General features: G+C 47.5%; 1 protein-coding gene across 1 annotated transcript in view; it reads left to right on the top strand.

Annotated features, from left to right (window-relative positions):
• Positions 1 to 21,359, top strand: part of EXOC6B (exocyst complex component 6B) — a 282,822-nt gene that overhangs the window by 160,078 nt on the left and 101,385 nt on the right. Inside the window, exons 9-12 of the mRNA XM_063309694.1 lie at positions 18,199 to 18,282; positions 18,400 to 18,446; positions 20,310 to 20,430; positions 20,958 to 21,029. Coding sequence (XP_063165764.1) covers positions 18,199 to 18,282; positions 18,400 to 18,446; positions 20,310 to 20,430; positions 20,958 to 21,029 — 324 coding nt within the window. The remainder of the gene's footprint in view (positions 1 to 18,198; positions 18,283 to 18,399; positions 18,447 to 20,309; positions 20,431 to 20,957; positions 21,030 to 21,359) is intronic.

Genomic DNA, 21,359 nt, shown 5'->3' with positions numbered 1-21,359 from the left:
ATGGCAAGGACCTAACAGAAGAAGAAGAGATCAAGAAAAGGTGGCAAGAATATACAGAAGACCTGTATAGGAAGGATAACAATATCGGGGATAGCTTTGACGGTGTGGTCAGTGAGCTAGAGCCAGACATCCTGAAGAGTGAGGTTGAGTGGGCCTTAAGAAGCATTGCTAATAACAAGGCAGCAGGAGACGACGGCATCCCAGCTGAACTGTTCAAAATCTTGCAAGATGATGCTGTCAAGGTAATGCATGCTATATGCCAGCAAATTTGGAAAACACAAGAATGGCCATCAGATTGGAAAAAATCAATTTATATCCCCATACCAAAAAAGGGAAACACTAAAGAATGTTCAAACTATCGAACAGTGGCACTCATTTCACATGCCAGTAAGGTAATGCTCAAGATCCTGCAAGGTAGACTTCAGCAGTTCATGGAGCGAGAATTGCCAGATGTACAAGCTGGGTTTAGAAAAGGCAGAGGAACTAGAGACCAAATTGCCAAAAAGCGGTATGGGGATACCAAGTCATCTTGTCTGCCTCCTGAAGAATCTGTATAACGACCAAGTAGCAACAGTAAGAACAGACCACGGAACAACGGACTGGTTTAAGATCGGGAAAGGAGTACGGCAGGGCTGTATCCTCTCACCCTACCTATTCAACTTGTATGCAGAACACATCATGCGACAAGCTGGCCTTGAGGAATCCAAGGCTGGAGTTAAAATCTCTGGAAGAAACATTAACAATCTCAGATATGCAGATGATACCACTTTGATGGCTGAAAGTGAAGAGGAACTGAGGAGCCTTATGATGAAGGTGAAAGAAGAAAGTGCAAAAGCTGGCTTGCAGCTAAACCTCAAAAAAACCAAGATTATGGCAACCAGCTTGATTGATAACTGGCAAATAGAGGGAGAAAATGTAGAAGCAGTGAAAGACTTTGTATTCCTAGGTGCAAAGATTACTGCAGATGCTGACTGCAGTCAGGAAATCAGAAGACGCTTAATCCTTGGAAGAAGAGCAATGACCAATCTCGATAAAATAGTTAAGAGCAGAGACATCACACTGACAACAAAGGCCCGCATAGTTAAAGCAATGGTGTTCCCCATAGTAACACATGGCTGCGAGAGCTGGACCATAAGGAAGGCTGAGCGAAGGAAGATCGATGCTTTTGAACTGTGGTGTTGGAGGAAAATTCTGAGAGTGCCTTGGACTGCCAGAAGATCAAACCAGTCCATCCTCCAGGAAATAAAGCCAGACTGCTCACTTGAGGGAATGATATTAAAGGCAAAACTGAAATACTTTGGCCACATAATGAGAAGACAGGACACCCTGGAGAAGATGCTGATGCTGGGGAGAGTGGAGGGCAAAAGGAAGAGGGGCCGACCAAGGGCAAGGTGGATGGATGATATTCTAGAGGTGACGGACTCGTCGCTGGGGGTGTTGACGACCGACAGGAAGCTCTGGCGTGGGCTGGTCCATGAAGTCACGAAGAGTCGGAAGCGACTAAACGAATAAACAACAAAGTGCTCTTCTGAAACAAACTGTAGACCCGCTTTTTAAGCCCAGGTTTAGCACTCTTTTTCAAAATTTCAAGCTAGACCTGTGATTAAAACGCAAGCCGAGCGCTCTCATGAACTGGGAAGAGCGCTGGGCCCCGCCAGGTGTGTGTTTCTGGTTCTGTCATCACTGGAGGCCTTGCTGGTCTTCTGCCTGTGGAGCATTTCAACGAGCTGCCCTTTTTTATTGCTTTATCACTGGAAGGGCAACAGAGAGCTTGTTTTGCTTCCTACATTCCAGCTTTTGCTTTGCTAGGTGCTGCGGCTAAGCTCGGGCCAGTCGCAACTACGGGACCTCCGGGGCCGTCCACGGGTGACTTTGGATGCTGCTGGCCACAGAGCCACAGCTGCGCTCCTGGATCACTTGATGCTGGTGCTGCCAACCCGTTGCCGTCCTCGATCGGGACAGAGCTCTCCCACTTGTGTCACCCTGTCTCCAGCCTCCTTGCCAGACGGCATGTGGGTGGGGTTAAGCACGGCGGGACCTGAACTGACCAGTGCCGGGTGGGGGAGGGATTGCCCCGGGCAGGAGTATCCACTCTTGGGATCTGCTGGGCGTGATCCTACGCTGGCCCTCCCCTCCCCTTCCAGGGAGAGCAGTTGGGGTTGCTTTCCCTCTGGAAGCGATATTGGGGGAATCCACCAATCCCTTTCCTTGGCCTGCCCGACAGAAAGTCAGTGGGGGCACCCCACTGGCGGGCCTCGTTCCTGGAGCAGGACCGGACTAGGCAGTGAGGAAGCACAGGTGCTGTGGTCGAGAAGAGGGCTGCAGCGCCCACGTTCCGGGGCCACCCTGGGTTTTGGAATTCAGCCCCCGCTTCCTTCACGTGGCCTGGGTGGCCCAGCTGTCCCTTTGTGCCTTCAGACAGGCAGTTTTGTGACACGAAGAAGGCCTCTCGTTCTTTTGCTCTCTGGCCTCTGTTTGAATCTCCGGTTTCGGGTTGTGGAGGGTTGTGCCCTTTTGTGAGTGCCCTTTGTGTGTTTGTGGAGGGGGGATCCCTCTGGCATGCCCCCTTGGAACGGCCAGCGAAGAATCGCTGTGCACGAAATGGTTTTCCAACCAGAAGCCAAAATGCCCTCTCCAGTGCCTGCCTCGGGGGGACCTGGTGACAGTCCGTGCAGTGAATGGCTGAGCAGGGCTTTGGGGCTCCAGCCCCAGGCGCGCCATGGCCGCGGTCAGGCCGGCACCGGAGAAGGCGTTCTCGTCAGCTTGGGCCGGAAGGATCATAATGTAATAGCTGCAAAAAGGCTAATGTTTATCATTGACGGTGGCCTTCTCTGGGTGCTTGGGCTGCAGTTGAAAAGGATCCTTCTGGATAAATACTTCAGTCTTTGTTATTGTTAGTTGACGTGACCTTCCTGTCACCTCACTTTTATGGCCGAGCAGCTTAGAAGTTCCCGAAGGGTTATTGAAAAATCCCGCTTCTCTCTGCCAGTCCTGCTTATCTGCTGGGCCGGAGTCCCCATGTTGGAACATGAGGTCGGGGCTGGGTCACGGCGGGGAGCAGGGCCGGCACCTGCAGCGCCTTCCTCCAGGCAGCGGAGCTGAAGGGCAGCACCGAACGGGCAGGGAGGCTGTCCAGGAAGCGCTGAACTTTGCAAGCGGGGTTAAGCGGCAGTGCACAGGGGCTGCGGGCGAGAGCAGAGGCCGTCCCAGGGCAAAGGGCCCTGTCAGCCCTGCCCTCCTTGCTGCAGGGATTGGCTGGTGGTAGCGGAAGCTGTTGGAGGAGAGTTGCTACCAGGGCCTGCCGAATTGGGCTGGGGGGCGGGAGGAGTCCAACCTTCTGCTCGCTCCCCACAGGGATGCCTGGCATCCTGCCTGGCCAGGGGGAGCAGCTGAACCCCACGGAGACAGAAGGCTCTCCAGCGTCAGCTTCAACCTACCCAGGGAAGGGGGGCTTCCTGGGGCCATGGGTTCCCTTGCTCTTTCTCCAAATACACAGTTGGAACCACCTTCCTGTGTTTTAAATCTTTCATTCGGTAACTCACCACCTGAAATGGTAAAGCACCAAAGTTCTGCCGTCTCCCAAGAGCTCTGCGTTGCATGGTGCGGATCAGCACCTCTCCGTGTGCTCGCTCTGCCTTTCCAGAAGCTGGTTTGAAATTCTGGAAATTGCCATCCCAGACATCTGGACGTTGCCTAGCTGAGGAAAATGGCTGGAACGAGTGAGGGGTGGGGTTGCCTGCTAACTTTGTTCTTTCTGAGGTGGGGGGCACATGGTTTGTATCTCTACCTTGGGTGTTTGTGGGGCAGAGGGAGGTCAGCATTGGATCTAGAGAAGTGTTTGAGCCTTGGCTCCCAGTGTGGGCGCAGCTACGAATGTTGTGTAGCTCCTGACTCGGTCTCGGCCTCTGGAGGAATAAAAGTGGGAAGCCAAGCTTCTCCTCTCTTCAGCCCTCCCAGGGCATCTCCCTGCCCTGCTGACTTGGCTGACCCGGCAGGGCCTGCTGGAGGGAGATAGCTGCAGGCCCGGAGCCGAGATCCCTGGGGCTCGGTGATAAGGAGACAGGAAAGGCCATGAGAACAAGCAAGTGTCAGCAGTCGCTGGTAGCTGCTGCCTTGGGCCCTGTGCTGGGGACATCTGAGTAGCTGCCAGACGTCTCCCCCTTGCAGTTATCCTGTTGCTCGTTTAACCCCGTGGCTGGGTTCTTTCTGAGCATGTGAAATTATACCGGTGGCAGGTGACTGCATTGTTCCATATGATAAAGAGGTTCAGAAGGAGACTTTGGGGCCCAGCGCTGAACCTGGAAAAAAGAACAGAGTGGTCTTCCCTGCTCTTGCTGTTGCCCAAGGCCTGGGTCTCCTTGCTCAACTTTCAAGGCATGTGTGTGGTTGGGCTGAACAGATTTCTGACCCCAGGATCTAAGGAGATTCTTGCAGCCCTAGCAAGATGGTGGCCCCCTCCTCTCTGATTGAGAGGACGCGGAAGCATCTGTTGCTGGCTTCTCTCGTCACCTGGTTGGAAGATGTGGTGCCCCAGGATCCCTTGGAGCATCTTGAAGGGTCATCCAGAGTCATTGCAGGGGTTTCCAGAGTACTCCTGTTGGAGTCTCTGATGCAGCTCCTCAGCACAAAATGCCCCAGTGTGTCCTTAGAAACATCCTGGGAGGGGCAGAGACATTTTCCTGCAGGGCTGCCTTGGAGTAAGAATGTATTGCCTTCCTGAGCAAGGGCAGGCTGAAGCTTCATTGCTGGTTAGCTTATCTGTAGACTTCAAGGGTTGTGGTGGTGTGTTTGCAGCACACTGATTCCCACAAAGACCCAAGCAGTGTGTGTGACGTCTCTGAACCACTGCCAGATCAAGGGTGTGTGTGTGTGATCTAGATTGAATGAATGAACAAACAAATAAAAAAATGGGCTGTCACTTCCTATCTAGAGACAGGAAGACATCGGTTGGGAGAGCAGCTCATTCTAACAAGAGCTCCCTTGAGGAATGCCTTAATATTCTGTTAGAAATAAGGATTTCCTTCCACTGTTTTCAGAACTGAGCAGCGTGCTGCAGGGCAACAAGCTGGTGGGTGTGTGAGGCTACAGGAGCCCAACCCACTGAGGTGGTTCCTCCTTTCAGTCCCTTCCAAAAGTCTCTGCTTCCTTCCTCCTTCCCAGCTAGGAAGTTAATTCCTTCGCTGAGTCAGGCCATCATGGCTGCCCTCCCATCTCAGCCAGCTGCTGTGTCTTCCCCGTTCAGGCAGTGCTTCTTCCTGGAATGGGCATTGCCATCTATTTAAATAACAGGAAATGGTGGCATCCTGCTTGCAGTGGCTTTTACAGAATGGAGCCGGACCGCTATTGTTCTCGAGGCCGTCAAATCTGTTTGCAACAAAGGGTCGGGTGAGATGGGTGCCTGTTCTTCTAGGATTCTCACCTTTGGACGGAGGAGCAGGATCTGTGGGGTACCTGTCCTCACAACAGAGCCCCAGTACATGTGAGCGCTGCTATTTTGCTGACTGTATGGAGCATGTTTTTGCCTCCAGGCTGGCCCCCCAACTGTCCCTACATCTGCTTTGGAACTAAGGGGAAGGATGCTTTTACCAGCCTCTGTGAAGCAGTTAGTAAAACTTCTTTCTCCCCCAAGTAATAGTTACGTTCCTTATCTAATGTGTGAAATGCTGGTGACAGCTAGCTATAAGCCATGGTGGCAATGACTGGGTTTATTTATTTTATTTATTTATCCAATTTGTCCCCGCCCATCTCCTCCCATCGGGGGACTCTGGGCGATTTACAATAATCAATTAAAACAACAATAATACAATGAATAAAATATACAATATAAAATTACAGCAATAAATAATATAAGTAAGAGCAAAAAAATAAAAAGTCCGAGTGGCAAAAGAATCTAAAACAGTCCAAGTGTGGGAGGCGTGGTCTGTAGCGGCCATCCCCGTGTAGATCTATTCCCCTCTCCGCCCCAAGCGAGGCGGCAGAGCCAGGTCTTCAGACTCCTCCGAAAGGCCAGGAGCGACGGGGCCAACCTCACCTCCGGGGGCAGCAAGTTCCACAGGGCGGGAGCCACCGCAGGGAAGGCCCGCCTCCTGGACCCTCTTAGAGGCGGGGTCCGCAGCATGCCCTCTCCGCACGGTCGGGCGGGACGGGCTGGTGTAATGGGGAAGAGGCGGTCCCTCAGGTTTGCAATTGTGTTAAGCTACAGCCAACAGACAGCATGATAGCTTGGTGTGATATATGAATTCAGGTGTGGATGGGTAGATGGTAAATAAGCTCAGCTCAAGCTAACGCTTGTTCAACAACATAGTGGAACCAGCGAATGAGGAAAATGTGCATTGTGTGACAGGTTCATAGACATGTTGAAACCGGTTTTTAAAGTGCAAATAAACCTTATCCTTCTATATCAGCATATCCGGTTTGTGATCCTACACCTCAGTTGTAGCTGTGCCTGAAGAAAAAGTAAGAAAAATAGTCTCAAGGGTTTCCCTCTGCTAGGCAAAGAAGGTGCTATAGGAAGAGCTGATTTTCCACATGGAAGAGGATCAAACCGAAGAGTAAGCTTAGCGGACAAAAGTGTCCGTCAGAAGAAAACCATCTCAAAGGCTCTCTGTGTTGCAAGACTTCAGAGAGCTTTCGGTCCCTTACGCCATGAAGAAGAACGAGGCTCTGAGTGCTTAGAGCAGGAATAGGAGGCCTGCCGGACAGGGACAAACTGCTGAAGCCCAGAAGAACGGCTGCTGGTTACCAAAGGAAGAATGGTAGAAGAAGCCCCCTCCCCATCTCAAAGGAAAAAAGTGGAGGTGTGTGGCATGTGAATCGTTTTGTCCCCTGGGAACCCGGGTCAAGGATGTAACAAAAATGGTGGACAAAATGGATAAATACTAGCCAGAGGGTACTATGGATGGGTGGATTGGCAGTGGTTGAATGAGCATACCCAAAAGATTCTCGTTAAGGGTTCTGTATCATCTTCTTTATAAATAAGCAGAAGGTGCAATGGAAGGGATGCTTATTAAATTTGCAAATGACACTAAACCAGGGGGGTTGCTTGACAACTTAAAGGATGACAACATAATCCAAAGTAACCTTAACAGCTTGAACTTTGGGCCAGATCCAATAGGATGATGTTCAGTGGTGACAAGTTGAGTGGTGACAAGTATAAACTCCTCCATTTCAGTAGGAAAAATGAAATGGTTAGATGCAGGAGTGGGGATTTCTGGCTTAATGGGAGTTCTTGTGAGAAGATTCTAGGGATCCTAATGAACCACCTGGTGAGCATGAGCAAGCAATGTAATGCAACAGGTAAAAGGGGCAGTGCAGCCTTGGGCTCCAATAACAAAATGAATCCAGATCATGGGAAGTAATAGTGTGATTGCTGGTTATATTGCAGTTGGAGTATTATGCTGAGTTTGAAAGGGCCATGAGGAAGATGGAACCGGTAGGATAAGGGACCTGAAAATCAGGCCTTATGAGTAATAGTTAAAGGAGTTGGCCATGTTTAGCTTGCAAAAGGAAAGATGGAGATGTAAATACTGGTCTATTGATAGCTGAAAGACAACCCCTTAACAAGAGGAGGTGGACCTCTTCTTCGCTGAAACTGAGAGCAGGATGACAGGGAGAGAGAAAAGATGGCCGACTGGACAGGCTGCCCCTGGGCAGACCGGGCAGCGTGGGACTCTTTTGGGGGGCGCAGGCAGGCTTTTCCTGTTGCCCCGGAGTGTTTTCATGGATAGAAAACACTTGGAATCACCTCATTTGTACTTCGGAGTGTCACCTCATAGCTACGTTAGCATGCCTTCACATTCTGGATTCTTATGATCAGGAAAAAGGCCTCCTCCTTGATATATCTCTTCCACTCCTTTCAGAAAGCCCTTAGCCGATTGATACCTTTTAAAAATAATATCCCTAACATTTTGCAAAATAGCTTGAGTAGTTTCATGGAGAATTTGTTTGAAACCAGCACGCAGCTCGGCACAGAGTCCTGAAACGGTCCGCTTCAGGTCTTCCATACTCCAATACAGTAAGCAAAATCGAGCTCCCTCTGGGGACGTCCAGAAGCTATTGGATGGTATTGACAAAACAAAAAGTATGCAGACCAGCAGATACAGCATCCAAGGAAAGTGAGCAGAAAGCTGAAAACTCAAAACACCAAATTAAGTGTGTAGGAGAAAGTTACATCCTTCAAGTTAGATACAAAAATAGGAACGGAGAGGTGCTTATTTTTCCCTCAGTCCGCCTTAAATTTTACACGGGACGTAAGCCAGCAATTAAAAGAAGATTTTAAGAGTAACCCAGCAAAGGTTAACAGCAAGCAAGAGCTTTGTTTCTTCTTGCTGTGGAGATTTTCTCTTGAGGTACAAATCTTGACAATATATAAATTGGGTGGTTTAGGAATGAGAAAGGCTCCACCTGGTGTCCCAAAGAGGCTTCAGTGTGGTCTGGAAAATGGTGGTACCCCCGACTCCCGTCTCCCCTTACCGGATTAGCACCAACGCTGTTGATGATCTTCAGGCTACGAGGTGACATTCCAGAGTACAAATGGGGCGATTCCGAGTGATTTCTATCCATGATAACACTCTGGGGCAACAGGAAAAGACGTGAGGGAAAGTCCACCACTCTTCTAGGCAGATGATTCCGTTGCTCAACAGCTTTTGCCTTCAGGACAGCTTCTACCATTCTCCTCCCAACAGTCAAGATGAATCTTCTTCCTTTTAATTTCAGCCTGTTGGTCTTTGTCCTGCTCTCAGTTTCTTTTTCTCTTTTAAATATTTTTTTTATTATTAATTGTTCAAGATATAATTAAGGCACATAATGCAGAATATAAGACCGATAGAATACAAGTCTAAAAAAGAAACAGGAAAAGCTAAAAAGGTGCAGGAATAAGCAAAAACGCATATCAGACCAGTGGCTTCTGACCATTTCCAGCACAAGTATAAAAGTACATAAAAGTTAATCTCTTGCTATTAATTAAACATTTAGTAACATTGTGTCTCTAAAATTGAACTATTCGTTTGTGACGCAAAAGAATGAAGTCTTGATTTTAGGTTTTGATGATTGAATGGAATCATCTGCCTAGAAAGTGGTGGACCTTCCCTCATGGAGGTTTCAAACAGGAGCCGGCTGGCCACCGGCTGGGGGTAGTTTCATGGATTCCTGCACTGAGCAGAGAGTTGGATTAGATTTATTTGTTTGTTTGTTTGATTTACATATCCACCCATCTCACATATGTGATTCTGGGCGGCTTACAGTCAAAATAGATAAAACACACACAGTACAAAATAATAAAAACACACAGCAGCCAGGAATTATAAAACAACCATTAACATAACCAGGAGACGGGCTCCATCACACACCCAGGACCCCAGGCTTGGGCACAAAACCAAGTTTTCAGGGCCTTACAGAAGGCCAGCAGGGTCGGGGCCAGCCTGATCTCTGATAGGTGATATGCAATATCGCTCTCCTTTCATACATTTAATGAAATGACACTGCCAGTAATAGATAGAACCACATCCCCCTGAATTGTAGGAAAGAAGCTAACAGCTTGGAGTCTCTGATCCCCTCTGGGGAATAATGTTTAATTAAATTGTGGGAATGTACTTTGATGTCTAGAATAACTTTATATTTACTAAAAAATACAGATGTACATTCGTATTTGGAAACCACTTCTGGATTACAATTCTATATATGGAATTGTGCCACACCCCAAATTCAAGTTCTAAAGTTTATATTTTAATCAGACATATAGTCTACACATTATTTACAGCATTCTCTTTGTGTATTGTTTACTATTTATTTGACTCTTTTCTCTTACTGATTTTAATTACGCTAACCACATATTTTTATAGTTTAATGCAGACATTTCCTGACCAGAAGTTTGGTATAAAATGTCTTATAGTACTTTAAATTGTTAACGTTACACTAGAATATATATTAGCCATGTAATATTTTCGATCTGCTGGTTACTTGCAATTTGTTGGCTGTCCACCCATACTTTATTGCTTGTATTGGCATTTTTCTTTCTTTATTATATTTTCTATATTCCTTTAAATGTGTCTTTGTATCAATTTTATTTCTTTTTCTTTTACAACAACAACAACAACAACAATAATGTGCGTAGAAATAACAGGAGTCAGTAGAAACATCAGAAGCTTTGTGCAAAGATCAATGGTACAATGGAAGACACAGTTGCTGGTCAAGGGTGATAGACTGGGAGAGGTTAACATCAAGAAAGGAATCTTTCACGACTACTATTTGTCATTGCATTGATTCCTCTGTCAACAATACTGAACAAGTCAGGCCATGGCTATCAAACACCAAAAACATCTGCCAGGCTACCCCATCTCCTTTACATGGATGATCTGAAGCTGTATGGAAAAATGCCATCTGAAATAGAATCTCTGCTCAACACTGTCCAAAAAGACAGCCAAGATACTGCAATGGTGTTTGGACTGGACAAATGTGCCACCCTTACCATCAACAGGGGAAAAATAGTGAAAACTGAAGGAATCAAGATGCCCTGTGGAAATAACATCAGGAGTCTGAATGAAGATCACTACAAATACCTGGGCATCTTGACAACATCAAGCACACAGAAATCAAGAAGAAGGTTAATAATGAATACATCATGAGAGTGAAGAAAATCTTAAAGTCCAAACTCAGTGGAGGAAATACCATCAAGGCAATTAACACCTGGGCAATTCCAGTTATTAGATACACAGCTGGAATAGTGGACTGGACTGAAGCAGAACCAGAAGCCCTGGATAGGAAGACCAGACAAATAGCAATGAATCGTGCCCTTTATCCATGCAGCGATGTTGACAGCCTCTGCTTGCCAAGGAGTACAGGTGGGCGTGGAATGTCGCACGTACACCAGACAGTAAAGAAGATGCACTGAAGCTCGTACTCCATGAAGGCTGACTGAGTACTGAAGAGGTCAGACTGGCCTATAAGAAAGCCCAAATGAAGAGACATGGCAAGGCAAAGTATTACATGGCCAGTACACACACACACACACACACTCACAACAGCAGCAGCAACAACAACAACAACAGGGAAAGCAGATAAGAAGACCTGGCAATGGCTTAGAGCAGGAAGATTGAAGAAAGAGACAGAGGGGCTAATTCTGGCTGCACAAGACCAAGACTTAAGAATAGACTTACATCAAGCCAGAATTGAAAAGACAGCAACAGACAGCAAATGCGAAGAAACTGAAGAAACAGTGGACCACCTAGTCCGTTTCTGCAAGAAGATCACACAGACTGACTACAAACAAGGGCATGACAAAGTGGCAACAATGGTGCGTTGGGATATCTGCAAGAAGTACCATTTGCCTGCAAAGCAGGAACTGGTGGGACCACAAAATAGGCAAAGTAATAGAAAATGAAGAAGCCAAAGCGCTCTGGGACTTTAGAATTCAAACAGACAAGCATCTGCCACACAACACCCCAGACTTAACAACTGCTGATAAGAAAGACAAAAAAGTCTGGAGAGTGGACATTGCAATGCCTGGAGACAGCAGAAGAGAAGAGAAAGAACTGGAGAAAATCACAAAATACAAAGACCTGCAAATAGAAATGGAACGACTGTGGCAAAAGAAAGCAAAGATAGTGCCAATAATAATAGGCGCCTTGGGCGTGATTCCAAAACATCTGGAGCACCCCTTGGACACCATCAGCATTGACAAAATCACCATCAGTCATTTGCAAAAGGCAGCTTTACTTGGAACAGCGTCCATCCTGCAACGATGCCTTTAACACCAACAAACAACATCTGCCTATCCCAGGTCCTTGGGAAGGACTTGATAGGTGGACAAAAATGCCAAATCCAGTCTAAACTATTTATTGTTCTATTTATATTTTTAGACTGTAACTCAGGTTGACATGTTTTTATCATTATTTCATTGTAAACCGCCCAGAGTCCCTCGCTGGGGGAGATGGGCGGTGATATAAATTTAAATTATATGTATGTATGTGTATGTATGTGTGTGTGTGTGTGTGTGTGTGTGTATAAACAAACAAACAAACATCTGGCTTACTGTGTGACCAACCATAATAATATAAGATTTTAAGGAAACCCAAAGGTGAGTGTAGACAGGAATATATTTGACTTTTTAAAAATTAAATTCCAATCAATGATAAGTAGGGCTCTAAAACAGAAGAGCTTCAGCAAAGGATCGTTACCTTGTTGTGGTGCTGGAGCTTGAGCACCTCAATGATGCCATGAGCTAAACCGTGAAGGGCCACCCAAGATGGGAAGGTCATGACAGAGAGGTCAGACTAAATGCGATCCCTGGGGAAGGTAATGGCAACCCACCCCAGTATTCTTGCCATGAAAACTCAATGGATCAGTACAACCAGAGATATGTTGGTATACCATCGGAAGATGAGACCCCCAGGTCAGAAGATGGTCAAAATGCTACTGGGGAGGAACAGAGGATGAGTTCAACTAGCCCCAGACGTGACGACGCAGCTAGCTCAAAGCCGAAAGGACGGCTAGTGGCCGACGGTGCTGATGGTGAACGGCAAATCCAATGTTCTAAGGATCAACACACCGTTGGAACCTGGAATGTAAGATCTATGAGCCAGGGCAAATTGGATGTGGTTATTGGTGAGATGTCAAGATGAAAGATAGACATTTTGGGCGTCAGTGAACTGGAATGGACTGGAATGGGCCACTTCACATCAAATGACCACCAGATCTACTACTGTGGACAAGAGGACCACAGAAGAAATGGAGTAGCCTTCATAATTAATAGTAAAGTGGCTAAAGCAGTGCTTGGATACAACCCAAAAAACGACAGAATGATCTCAATTCGAATTCAGGGCAAGCCATCTAACATCACAGTGATCCAAATATACGCCCCAACCACAAATGCTGAAGAAGCTGAAGTAGAGCAGTTCTATGAGGATCTGCAGCACCTACTGGACAACACGCCTAAAAGAGATGTTATTTCCATCACGGGAGACTGGAATGCTAAGGTGGGCAGTCAAATGACACCTGGAATTACAGGTAAGCATGGCCTGGGAGAACAAACCGAAGCAGGACATAGGCTGATAGAATTTTGCCAAGACAACTCACTCTGCATAACAAACACTCTCGTCCAACAACCTAAGAGATGGCTTTATACATGGACTTCCCCAGATGGACAACACCGAAATCAGATTGACTACATCCTTTGCAGCCAAAGGTGGCGGACATCTATACAGTCGGTAAAAACAAGACCTGGAGCTGACTGTAGTTCAATCACGAACTTCTTATTGCACAATTTAGGATCAGACTAAAGAGATTAGGGAAGACCCACAGATCAGCTAGATATGAGCTCACTAATATTCCTAAGGAATATGCAGTGGAGGTGAAGAATTGATTTAGGGGACTGGACTTAGTAGATAGGGTCCCGGAAGAACTCTGGACAGAGGTTCGCAACATTGTTCAGGAGGTGGCAACAAAATACATCCCAAAGAAAGAGAAAACCAAGAAGGCAAAATGGCTGTCTGCTGAGACACTAGAAGTAGCCCAAGAAAGAAGGAAAGCAAAAGGCAAGAGTGATAGGGGGAGATATGCCCAATTACATGCAAAATTCCAGAGGTTAGCCAGAAGAGATAAGGAATTATTTTTAAACAAGCAATGCGCGGAAGTGGAGGAAGACAATAGAATAGGAAGGACAAGAGACCTCTTCCAGAAAATTAGAACCATCGGAGGTAAATTCCAGGCCAAAATGGGTATGACCAAAACAAAGATGGCAAGGACCTAACAGAAGAAGAAGAGATCAAGAAAAGGTGGCAAGAATATACGGAAGACCTGTATAGGAAGGATAACAATATCAGGGATAGCTTTGACGGTGTGGTCAGTGAGCTAGAGCCAGACATCCTGAAGAGTGAGGTTGAATGGGCCTTAAGAAGCATTGCTAATAACACAGCAGGAGACGATGGCATCCCAGCTGAACTGTTCAAAATCTTGCAAGATGATGCTGTCAAGGTAATGCATGCTATATGCCAGCAAATTTGGAAAACACAGGAATGGCCATCAGATTGGAAAAAATCAACTTATATTCCCATACCAAAAAAGGGAAACACTAAAGAATGTTCAAACTATCGAACAGTGGCACTCATTTCACATGCCAGTAAGGTAATGCTCAAGATCCTGCAAGGTAGACTTCAGCAATTTATGGAGTGAGAATTGCCAGATGCACAAGCTGGGTTTAGAAAAGGCAGAGGAACTAGGGACCAAATTGCCAATATCCACTGGATAATGGAAAAAGCCAGGGAGTTTCAGAAAAACATCTATTTCTGTTTTATTGACTATTCTAAAGCCTTTGACTGTGTGGACCATAACAAATTGTGGCAAGTTCTTAGCGGTATGGGGATACCAAGTCATCTTGTCTGCCTCCTGAAGAATCTGTATAATGACCAAGTAGCAACAGTAAGAACAGACCATGGAACAACAGACTGGTTTAAGATTGGGAAAGGAGTACGGCAGGGCTGTATCCTCTCACCCTACCTATTCAACTTGTACGCAGAACACATCATGCAACGTGCTGGGCTTGAGGAATCCAAAGCTGGGGTTGAAATCTCTGGAAGAAACATTAACAATCTCAGATTGCAGATGATACCACTTTGATGGCTGAAAGCGAAGAGGAACTGAGGAGCCTTATGATGAAGGTGAAAGAAGAAAGTGCAAAAGCTGGCTTGCAGCTAAACCTCAAAAAAACCAAGATTATGGCAACCAGCTTGATTGATAACTGGCAAATAGAGGGAGAAAATGTAGAAGCAGTGAAAGACTTTGTATTCCTAGGTGCAAAGATTACTGCAGATGCTGACTGCAGTCAGGAAATCAGAAGACGTTTAATCCTTGGAAGAAGAGCAATGACAAATCTCGATAAAATAGTTAAGAGCAGAGACATCACACTGACAAGAAAGGTCCACATAGTTAAAGCAATGGTGTTCCCCGTAGTAACATATGGCTGCGAGAGCTGGACCATAAGGAAGGCTGAGAGAAGGAAGATCGATGCTTTTGAACTGTGGTGTTGGAGGAAAATTCTGAGAGTGCCTTGGACTGCCAGAAGATCAAACCAGTCCATCCTCCAGGAAATAAAGCCAGACTGCTCACTTGAGGGAATGGTATTAAAGGCAAAAATGAAATACTTTGGCCACATCATGAGAAGACAGGACACCATGGAGAAGATGCTGATGGTAGGGAGAGTGGAGGGCAAAAGGAAGAGGGGCCGACCAAGGGCAAGATGGATGGATGACATTCTGGAGGTGACGGACTCGTCCCTGGGGGAGCTGGGGGTGTTGACGACCGAAAGGAAGTTCTGGCGTGGGCTGGTCCATGAAGTCACAAAGAGTTGGAAGCGACTAAGATAATAAACAACAACAAAACAGAATAGATTAATAGGAAAAGTCGCTCAAGATGGATGGGAATTTCTTAAAAAGGCAATATTAAAACATAATTTGACAAATAAATAAATAATTCCAAACAACAACAAAAAAACACCCATATGGGAGACAGTAAAAAAGAACGAAAAACTACCTTTAACTTTGTTGATTGCATGCTCTTCAGCTAGGCCTTAAATAATATTTTTTGCCAAACAGTTTGTGTTTTGCTAATGTATTTTATGAAGCAGATATAAACTGGTTTTAAGAAGAGCATGTGATTGTGTTATTACTGCTTGCCTTGCAAAAATACTATTTTGTGCCCAACTGAAGTGGTCAACCCGCTTGGTAGCTAAAAGGTTATGTTAGATCTGAAATAACAAAAGGTTCAGAGGCAGAGGGCTTAATCTTGGAAAACTCTGCATAAGCTCTTAAAGCATCTGGATGGGTTTATTTCTTTTCTTCACCATGAATGGGAGGTGAATGAGATAAATGTTCAAGGCTAGCAGACAGTGAGGGAGGAGGACACCAGACAGCTGAATGTATAGCAAAAGGGTCAGCAAATCAAAGCTCTGGATGAGATTAGAACAATGGAAAGAAATGCAAGTTGACAGTAAAAGATTTAAAATACAAATATTTTGGAGACCATTTTTCTAATAACTTTAAAATGTACTGTAAAATAATTTAAACACATCAGAAGCAAGCTGTCAAAGGGAGTTAAAAGCATATTGAAGAAGGAGGTTCAGGGGATTGCAGAAAAGTCAAATCGGCTTTTGGGGGCCCTCTCTGCCTTCGCTGCCAGTGGGTGGGGCAGAGAACTGGGCCTGGAATGGTATTTTCAGGAAGGGATTTTGCTTAGAGATGAAGTAAATGGTGGGTAACACAAACTTCTTGAGTACTGATAAATTAAAAACAAAGACTGTACCTCCCGTCCTCTGGTTAACTCTCTGCATTCTAAAACATTCTAAAAGAATTCAGTTGTGAAACTGTATTTTGTGACAAAAATATATAACATATTTCTAAGGTCAGAGTCTGTACTATAGGGCCAAAAAGTTAATGCCTGTTCTGGTTCAATTGGTAGTGCTAGTTAAGATACAGTTATCAGGCATATGGAAGGCAAAGTCCTGGTGAGGAAGCCACGCCACGTTAACTCCTGTCCTCTAGTTTTTAAAGAGTGCTTTGCGGGTGTTGATAAACCAGGTGGACAGGCTGGGAAGGCCACCCCCCCTTCCTCTGCTTTTGGCAGAGAAACAGCTAGCGTATACAGGGGTCTCCGCAGAAGGACGTTGTGCCCGGCCTTGCCAAGGTCAAGACGGAGGGATGCTTTTTGGTGGCATCTCTGGCTCGCTCATGAGGCTTGCTTGGTTGGATTTAACTCTGGCTTTCTATTTTGGACCCGTGATGTTCTCAGGCTGTCAGGTCCTCCACAGGGTCACCAGCATTTTAACTTCTGTGAAGAGCTGAACCCCTCTGGGTCTTCACGGACCGCACCCCGAGTGTTGAGGCTTCCGCTGTGCTCTGTGCGGGACAGTGCTAATGGCCGACACAGCAACCACCGGAAGGGGGAGACAGCGTAGGGGTGAACGCCACATGGGAAGAATGAGGCGGGAGGACAAAACTCAGGCTGTGCCTGATTCGTTTGATGCTTAGAACTTGGAAGAAGTGGTTTTGGGTGGCCACCTTCCAGAGGTTGGTGAGTTCAGTTTCTATCAGCACCGGCTGGCATTAAGGGATCCCACAGATACTGTTCAGCGCCTCGGAAAGGGTTTCCCCAGGGCTTCCATGCAGAGCCTCAAGGAAGGCGCTGTTCAGACAGCACACCCCAAAGCCTGCAGGTATACCCAAGGGAGCAGCTTCTGGTGGGGCTTGCCAGCACCTGCCCCCTTCGTATCTCCCCACTCCCATTCCTGTGTTGCCACGCTGGCTCTCCGGCTCCTGCTTTGCACTGTTTCTCTCTGTCATTTCCACACACCCCTGATAGGCTGGGCAACAGGTCTGATGATGCTCCTGGCAACTCCTGGCTGTGACCGGCAGAAAGCATTGCTCTCTGCCCTCTTTCTCCCAGTGCTCAGGTGCGGTTTGCTGACATGGTTGAGTTGCCGCACTCTGCAGTGCAAGAGGGTCCAATGGCAAAGCATTAATGCGCTGTATGGAAGCACCCGTTACCATTTCTTTCTCTCCAGAGCTGTCTTCCCTTCCCCTCACCAGACAATTAAAAACAAGTTCCATCTGCAATCAGACAAGAGGAATTTCAGGTTTAAAGGAACACTTTCGTACCCTTTGGGAGACTGTTGAGCGGCTCTTCCCAGAGGCCAAGAAGGCAAAACTTGCCAGCTCTTCCTCCTTTGCTGGGCAAAGAGCTTCTTGGCCAGGGGTTCTGCGTCTTGCCTCTGGAGCAGGGGGCTGAGTTGGGCAGGGGAGCTGAAGGTGGTGGAGCTGAACTTAAGGAAGCTTCATGGGAGAGCAGGACTTTTCTCCCGTGGCAGCCTGTCCCTGGACACGGAGGCTGCACTCTCTGTGGAAGAAAGAGTGACTGGCATCCGACTTTTTGGCGATCTCTCTGGCCCAGATTCTCCCACAGGGCTGGGTCTGAGCAGTCCCCGAGTGACCTGCTTCAGCTCTGCCTGGTCATCTCAAAGGCTTGGAAGCCCTCTCCCGGGGTCAGCAGAAGTCTGGGCCGATCCTTCCAGAAGCCTAGAGCACTGCCTGGGTTTATTCTTCATGCTTAACCCAAAGGGCCATCTTGGGGGGGGGGCGGTGTGCATGTGCGTGTGCTTGTGTGTGTGTGGCCATTTGTTCCTGGGAGTAGCTTGACTCAATTTCTTCTTTGAAGGGAGCCCGAGAAACCTTTGAGAACTATTACCGGAAGCAGAGAAGAAAGCAGGCCCGGCTGGTTCTGCAGCCGCCCTCCAACATGGTAAGGCATGCTTCAGCCTTTGCCAAAGAGCTTGGAGGTGGGGTCTCCCCTGGGCTGAATTTCTTGTGTTTTTTTTCAGTGTGTTTTAATCTTGTTCCCTTCCCCTTCTGTTTGCAGCATGAAACGCTCTCCGGCTATCGAAAGTATTTTAATCAGATTGTAGGGTAGGTATTCTCTCTTCCCTGTCTGCTCCCAGGATTCCTCTATTGATGGGTGTGCTATAAATAAATGTTGTCAAGGAACAGACTTCTTTTAATCATAGTTATTATTAAGTTGAAGCAAATCCCCTTCCGTCCAAGCGTGACTTCTGGGGATTGTGAACACATTCATTGTCATTTTCTTGGTGGCTGTGTGGGAGTGGTTTGCCCAGACGACAGCTTGCTTGGAAGTACCTGCCAGATCTGCTCAGTTTTTTCAGGATCAGTTGGACAGGCCTCGTACTCCAGCATCCCTTTTACCCTTGTCTTCTTCTTTTCCTCTGGATGCTTGGCCTCCTGTCATTCTGTCCCTCTCCCCACCCCCCGTGACAACCCTGTGAGGGAGTTTGGATTAAAAGAGAGTGACTGGCCCAAAGTCGCCCTGAGCTCTGTATGTGGGAATTTGAATCTGAGTCACCTGGTTTCTGGTCAGCAGTTGAACTGTTACAAGGCTCTGAATGGATTTAAATGCACAAAGCATCTATCACTAAAGAGGCTTTTACATCACATTAAAGGTATTTTGTTTGGTCGATACTGAAGCAAGTTGTCGAACTGGCTGCCATGGAGATCCCAAGGAGTTTCCTCCATCATAGTTTTGATGAAGCCAAGCAGAGCATTGCGAGTAGCAGTGGGTGCCCTTTGTAGCCCTGTCTATACCCTGCCAGCCATAGTGCTGTGGTCCTGTTCCTACAGTAAGCTTAAGAGCGTCACCGGAGGGTGAATGTCTTGTGAAAACACCAGATGGGCTCAGCTGACTCATTCAGCCAACTCCCAGGGGAGAGGCTGAGCCTGGGAAAGACCCGGTCATGCAAAGGCTTAAACGGACTCCATCCAGGCAGCCAAGCTGGGGGACCACCAATTAGTAGATCCATTGTGCCTATCTAGTCCTCCAAGCAAAAGAGCTGGAGAGAAAGAGTGGTGGAAAAAAGCAAGCCTCCCCACTGAAGAGCTCAGTGCCATAATCTGGCAGCGAAGAGGCCTCCTCCTGAGATCCGGTTGAGCCGGGTCTCCGGCTGCCTGCCTGGCCAGCAGGGCAGGGGTTGGGGACAAAGCCCTGCCAGAACTCTCCTGATGCAAGTGCTCATGTGGTACCAGTACGTCTGGACTTGGTATTCTCTGAACGGTGATTTTTGGTGTACTTAATGTCTCCCGACCACCAGTAAAGAGATTGGACTGGATTCACAGCAAAGGCTGGATTGGGTTCATGGCACCCAGATTAAGGAGAGCAGTGGTCAGTGTTGGGGAAAATCTGGCAAAAGGAAGTTTGACTTCAAAAATGGGCTGGATCCCCCCAGATCTGCCCAGGGCCTCCTGATGGGAGGGGCAAGGGGCAGGGGCTTGGAATGCTGCTGGCTGCTCCATTCTAAGCCCTTGCCTCTTCCCCAGTAACATGACCCAGAATGGAGCTGATGGAGGAATTTCAGAAGCCGAACTCTGCAGGACTCTCCCCGTTGCTACATCAAGGCCAGAAACAGTTTGGGATGCATTTGTTTCCTTGCTCTTGTTTGCCCTGAATGCTGCTTGCCTTTTGCCCCCAGAGATTAAAGGCTCACAAAGATTGGCCATCCACGTTCAGCATTAATGGAGTGGCTTTGTGACTGGGCTCTCGCCCGAGGCTGTCCCTGCACTGAAGTGAGCAGAGACACCTGCTAGCCTAAGAGCTCCCACTGTCCACTGGAGTTCTAGGTGAAGGCTGTGGATGGCCCTTTCTCCAGGTCCAGTGAAGCCCGAGGTGGGCAGATAACATCAATCCAATCTGTCCTTCAGATCGTATGAGGACCTCCAGCGAGCTGAGCAGGATCCCTGACAGCTCTCCTTTGTTCTTGTTAGCTTTTTTGTCATCGAGGACCACATTCTGCATACAAGCCAGGGCTTGGTAGACAGAGCCTACATTGACGAGCTCTGGGACATGGCCCTCTCCAAGACCGTTGCTGCTCTCCGGACACACTCGGTGAGTAGTGGTCAGTTGGCCTTTGGGAGGTGAAGAAGAGACTCCAGTTTCGGGGAGCCTCCCAGTGGCCTGGGGCTCCTGCACTGTACAAAACCAGAGTTGTGCTTTTGGCTGCTTTTCCTAGGAGCTCCACAGGCCATGATTCAGTGGTACGTTCTCAGATCCAGATCTGGCACAGGTGCTCAGCTTTGCAGCTCTGGATGAGAAATGGTTGCTCCTGGACAAATCACTTTGGTCCCTGGGCATCATCATTTGTCTCGTAACTGAGATTTTTCCAAGATGGACCTGAGCACTGTTTTGAGATAGATAGCAAATGGTACATTGTTTTCATGAGCTGATTTGAGCTGAGTTAATTTTTTGGTGGTTTAGTTTGGTTTAGCTTCCCCCCCCCCCAACAGATCACTGTATGGAACTGCAAGCTGTGAATATATTTGGCTGACACTGTAGGGCCATACCTCGGAATCCCCCAGAGGTATGGTCCCACAGAAAGATGGCATGCAGTACTTCTTCCTTTCCTTCTTTTTCAGTCCTATTGCTCAGACCCAGACCTGGTTTTGGATCTGAAAAATCTCATTGTGCTTTTTGCTGATACTCTCCAGGTACGTAGCCCCATCACCCTGTCCTCCGTACCCTCGCTGTGTCAGCCTCGCCAAATGCCCCTCCGTGCACGGCTTGGGAGTCAGACAGCCTTTCCCCTGCGCGGCCGTCTTGTAGTCCTGGCGGCCCTGAGCACGGGGTTAATCGCTCTCGGTAGTCCTGGGCCTGCCCCTTCAAAGGACAAGAGCCTTGCCAGCGAGCAGACTTGCCCAAGGACTGACTCGTCTCCAGCAGTGCCTTTCTGTTGAAATGTTCCTGCCCTGCCCTGAGTCTCAGTCCATGGCGTTATCCGCAAGAAGGGGGTGCAAAAGCTCCTAATGCCCTGCCCTGGA

The sequence above is a fragment of the Candoia aspera genome, chromosome 8, assembly GCF_035149785.1.
Source record: "Candoia aspera isolate rCanAsp1 chromosome 8, rCanAsp1.hap2, whole genome shotgun sequence".
Taxonomy (NCBI): Eukaryota; Metazoa; Chordata; class Lepidosauria; order Squamata; family Boidae; genus Candoia; species Candoia aspera.
The sequence above is the reverse complement of the archived record's forward strand: the minus strand, read 5'-3'. Positions and strand labels throughout refer to the sequence as shown.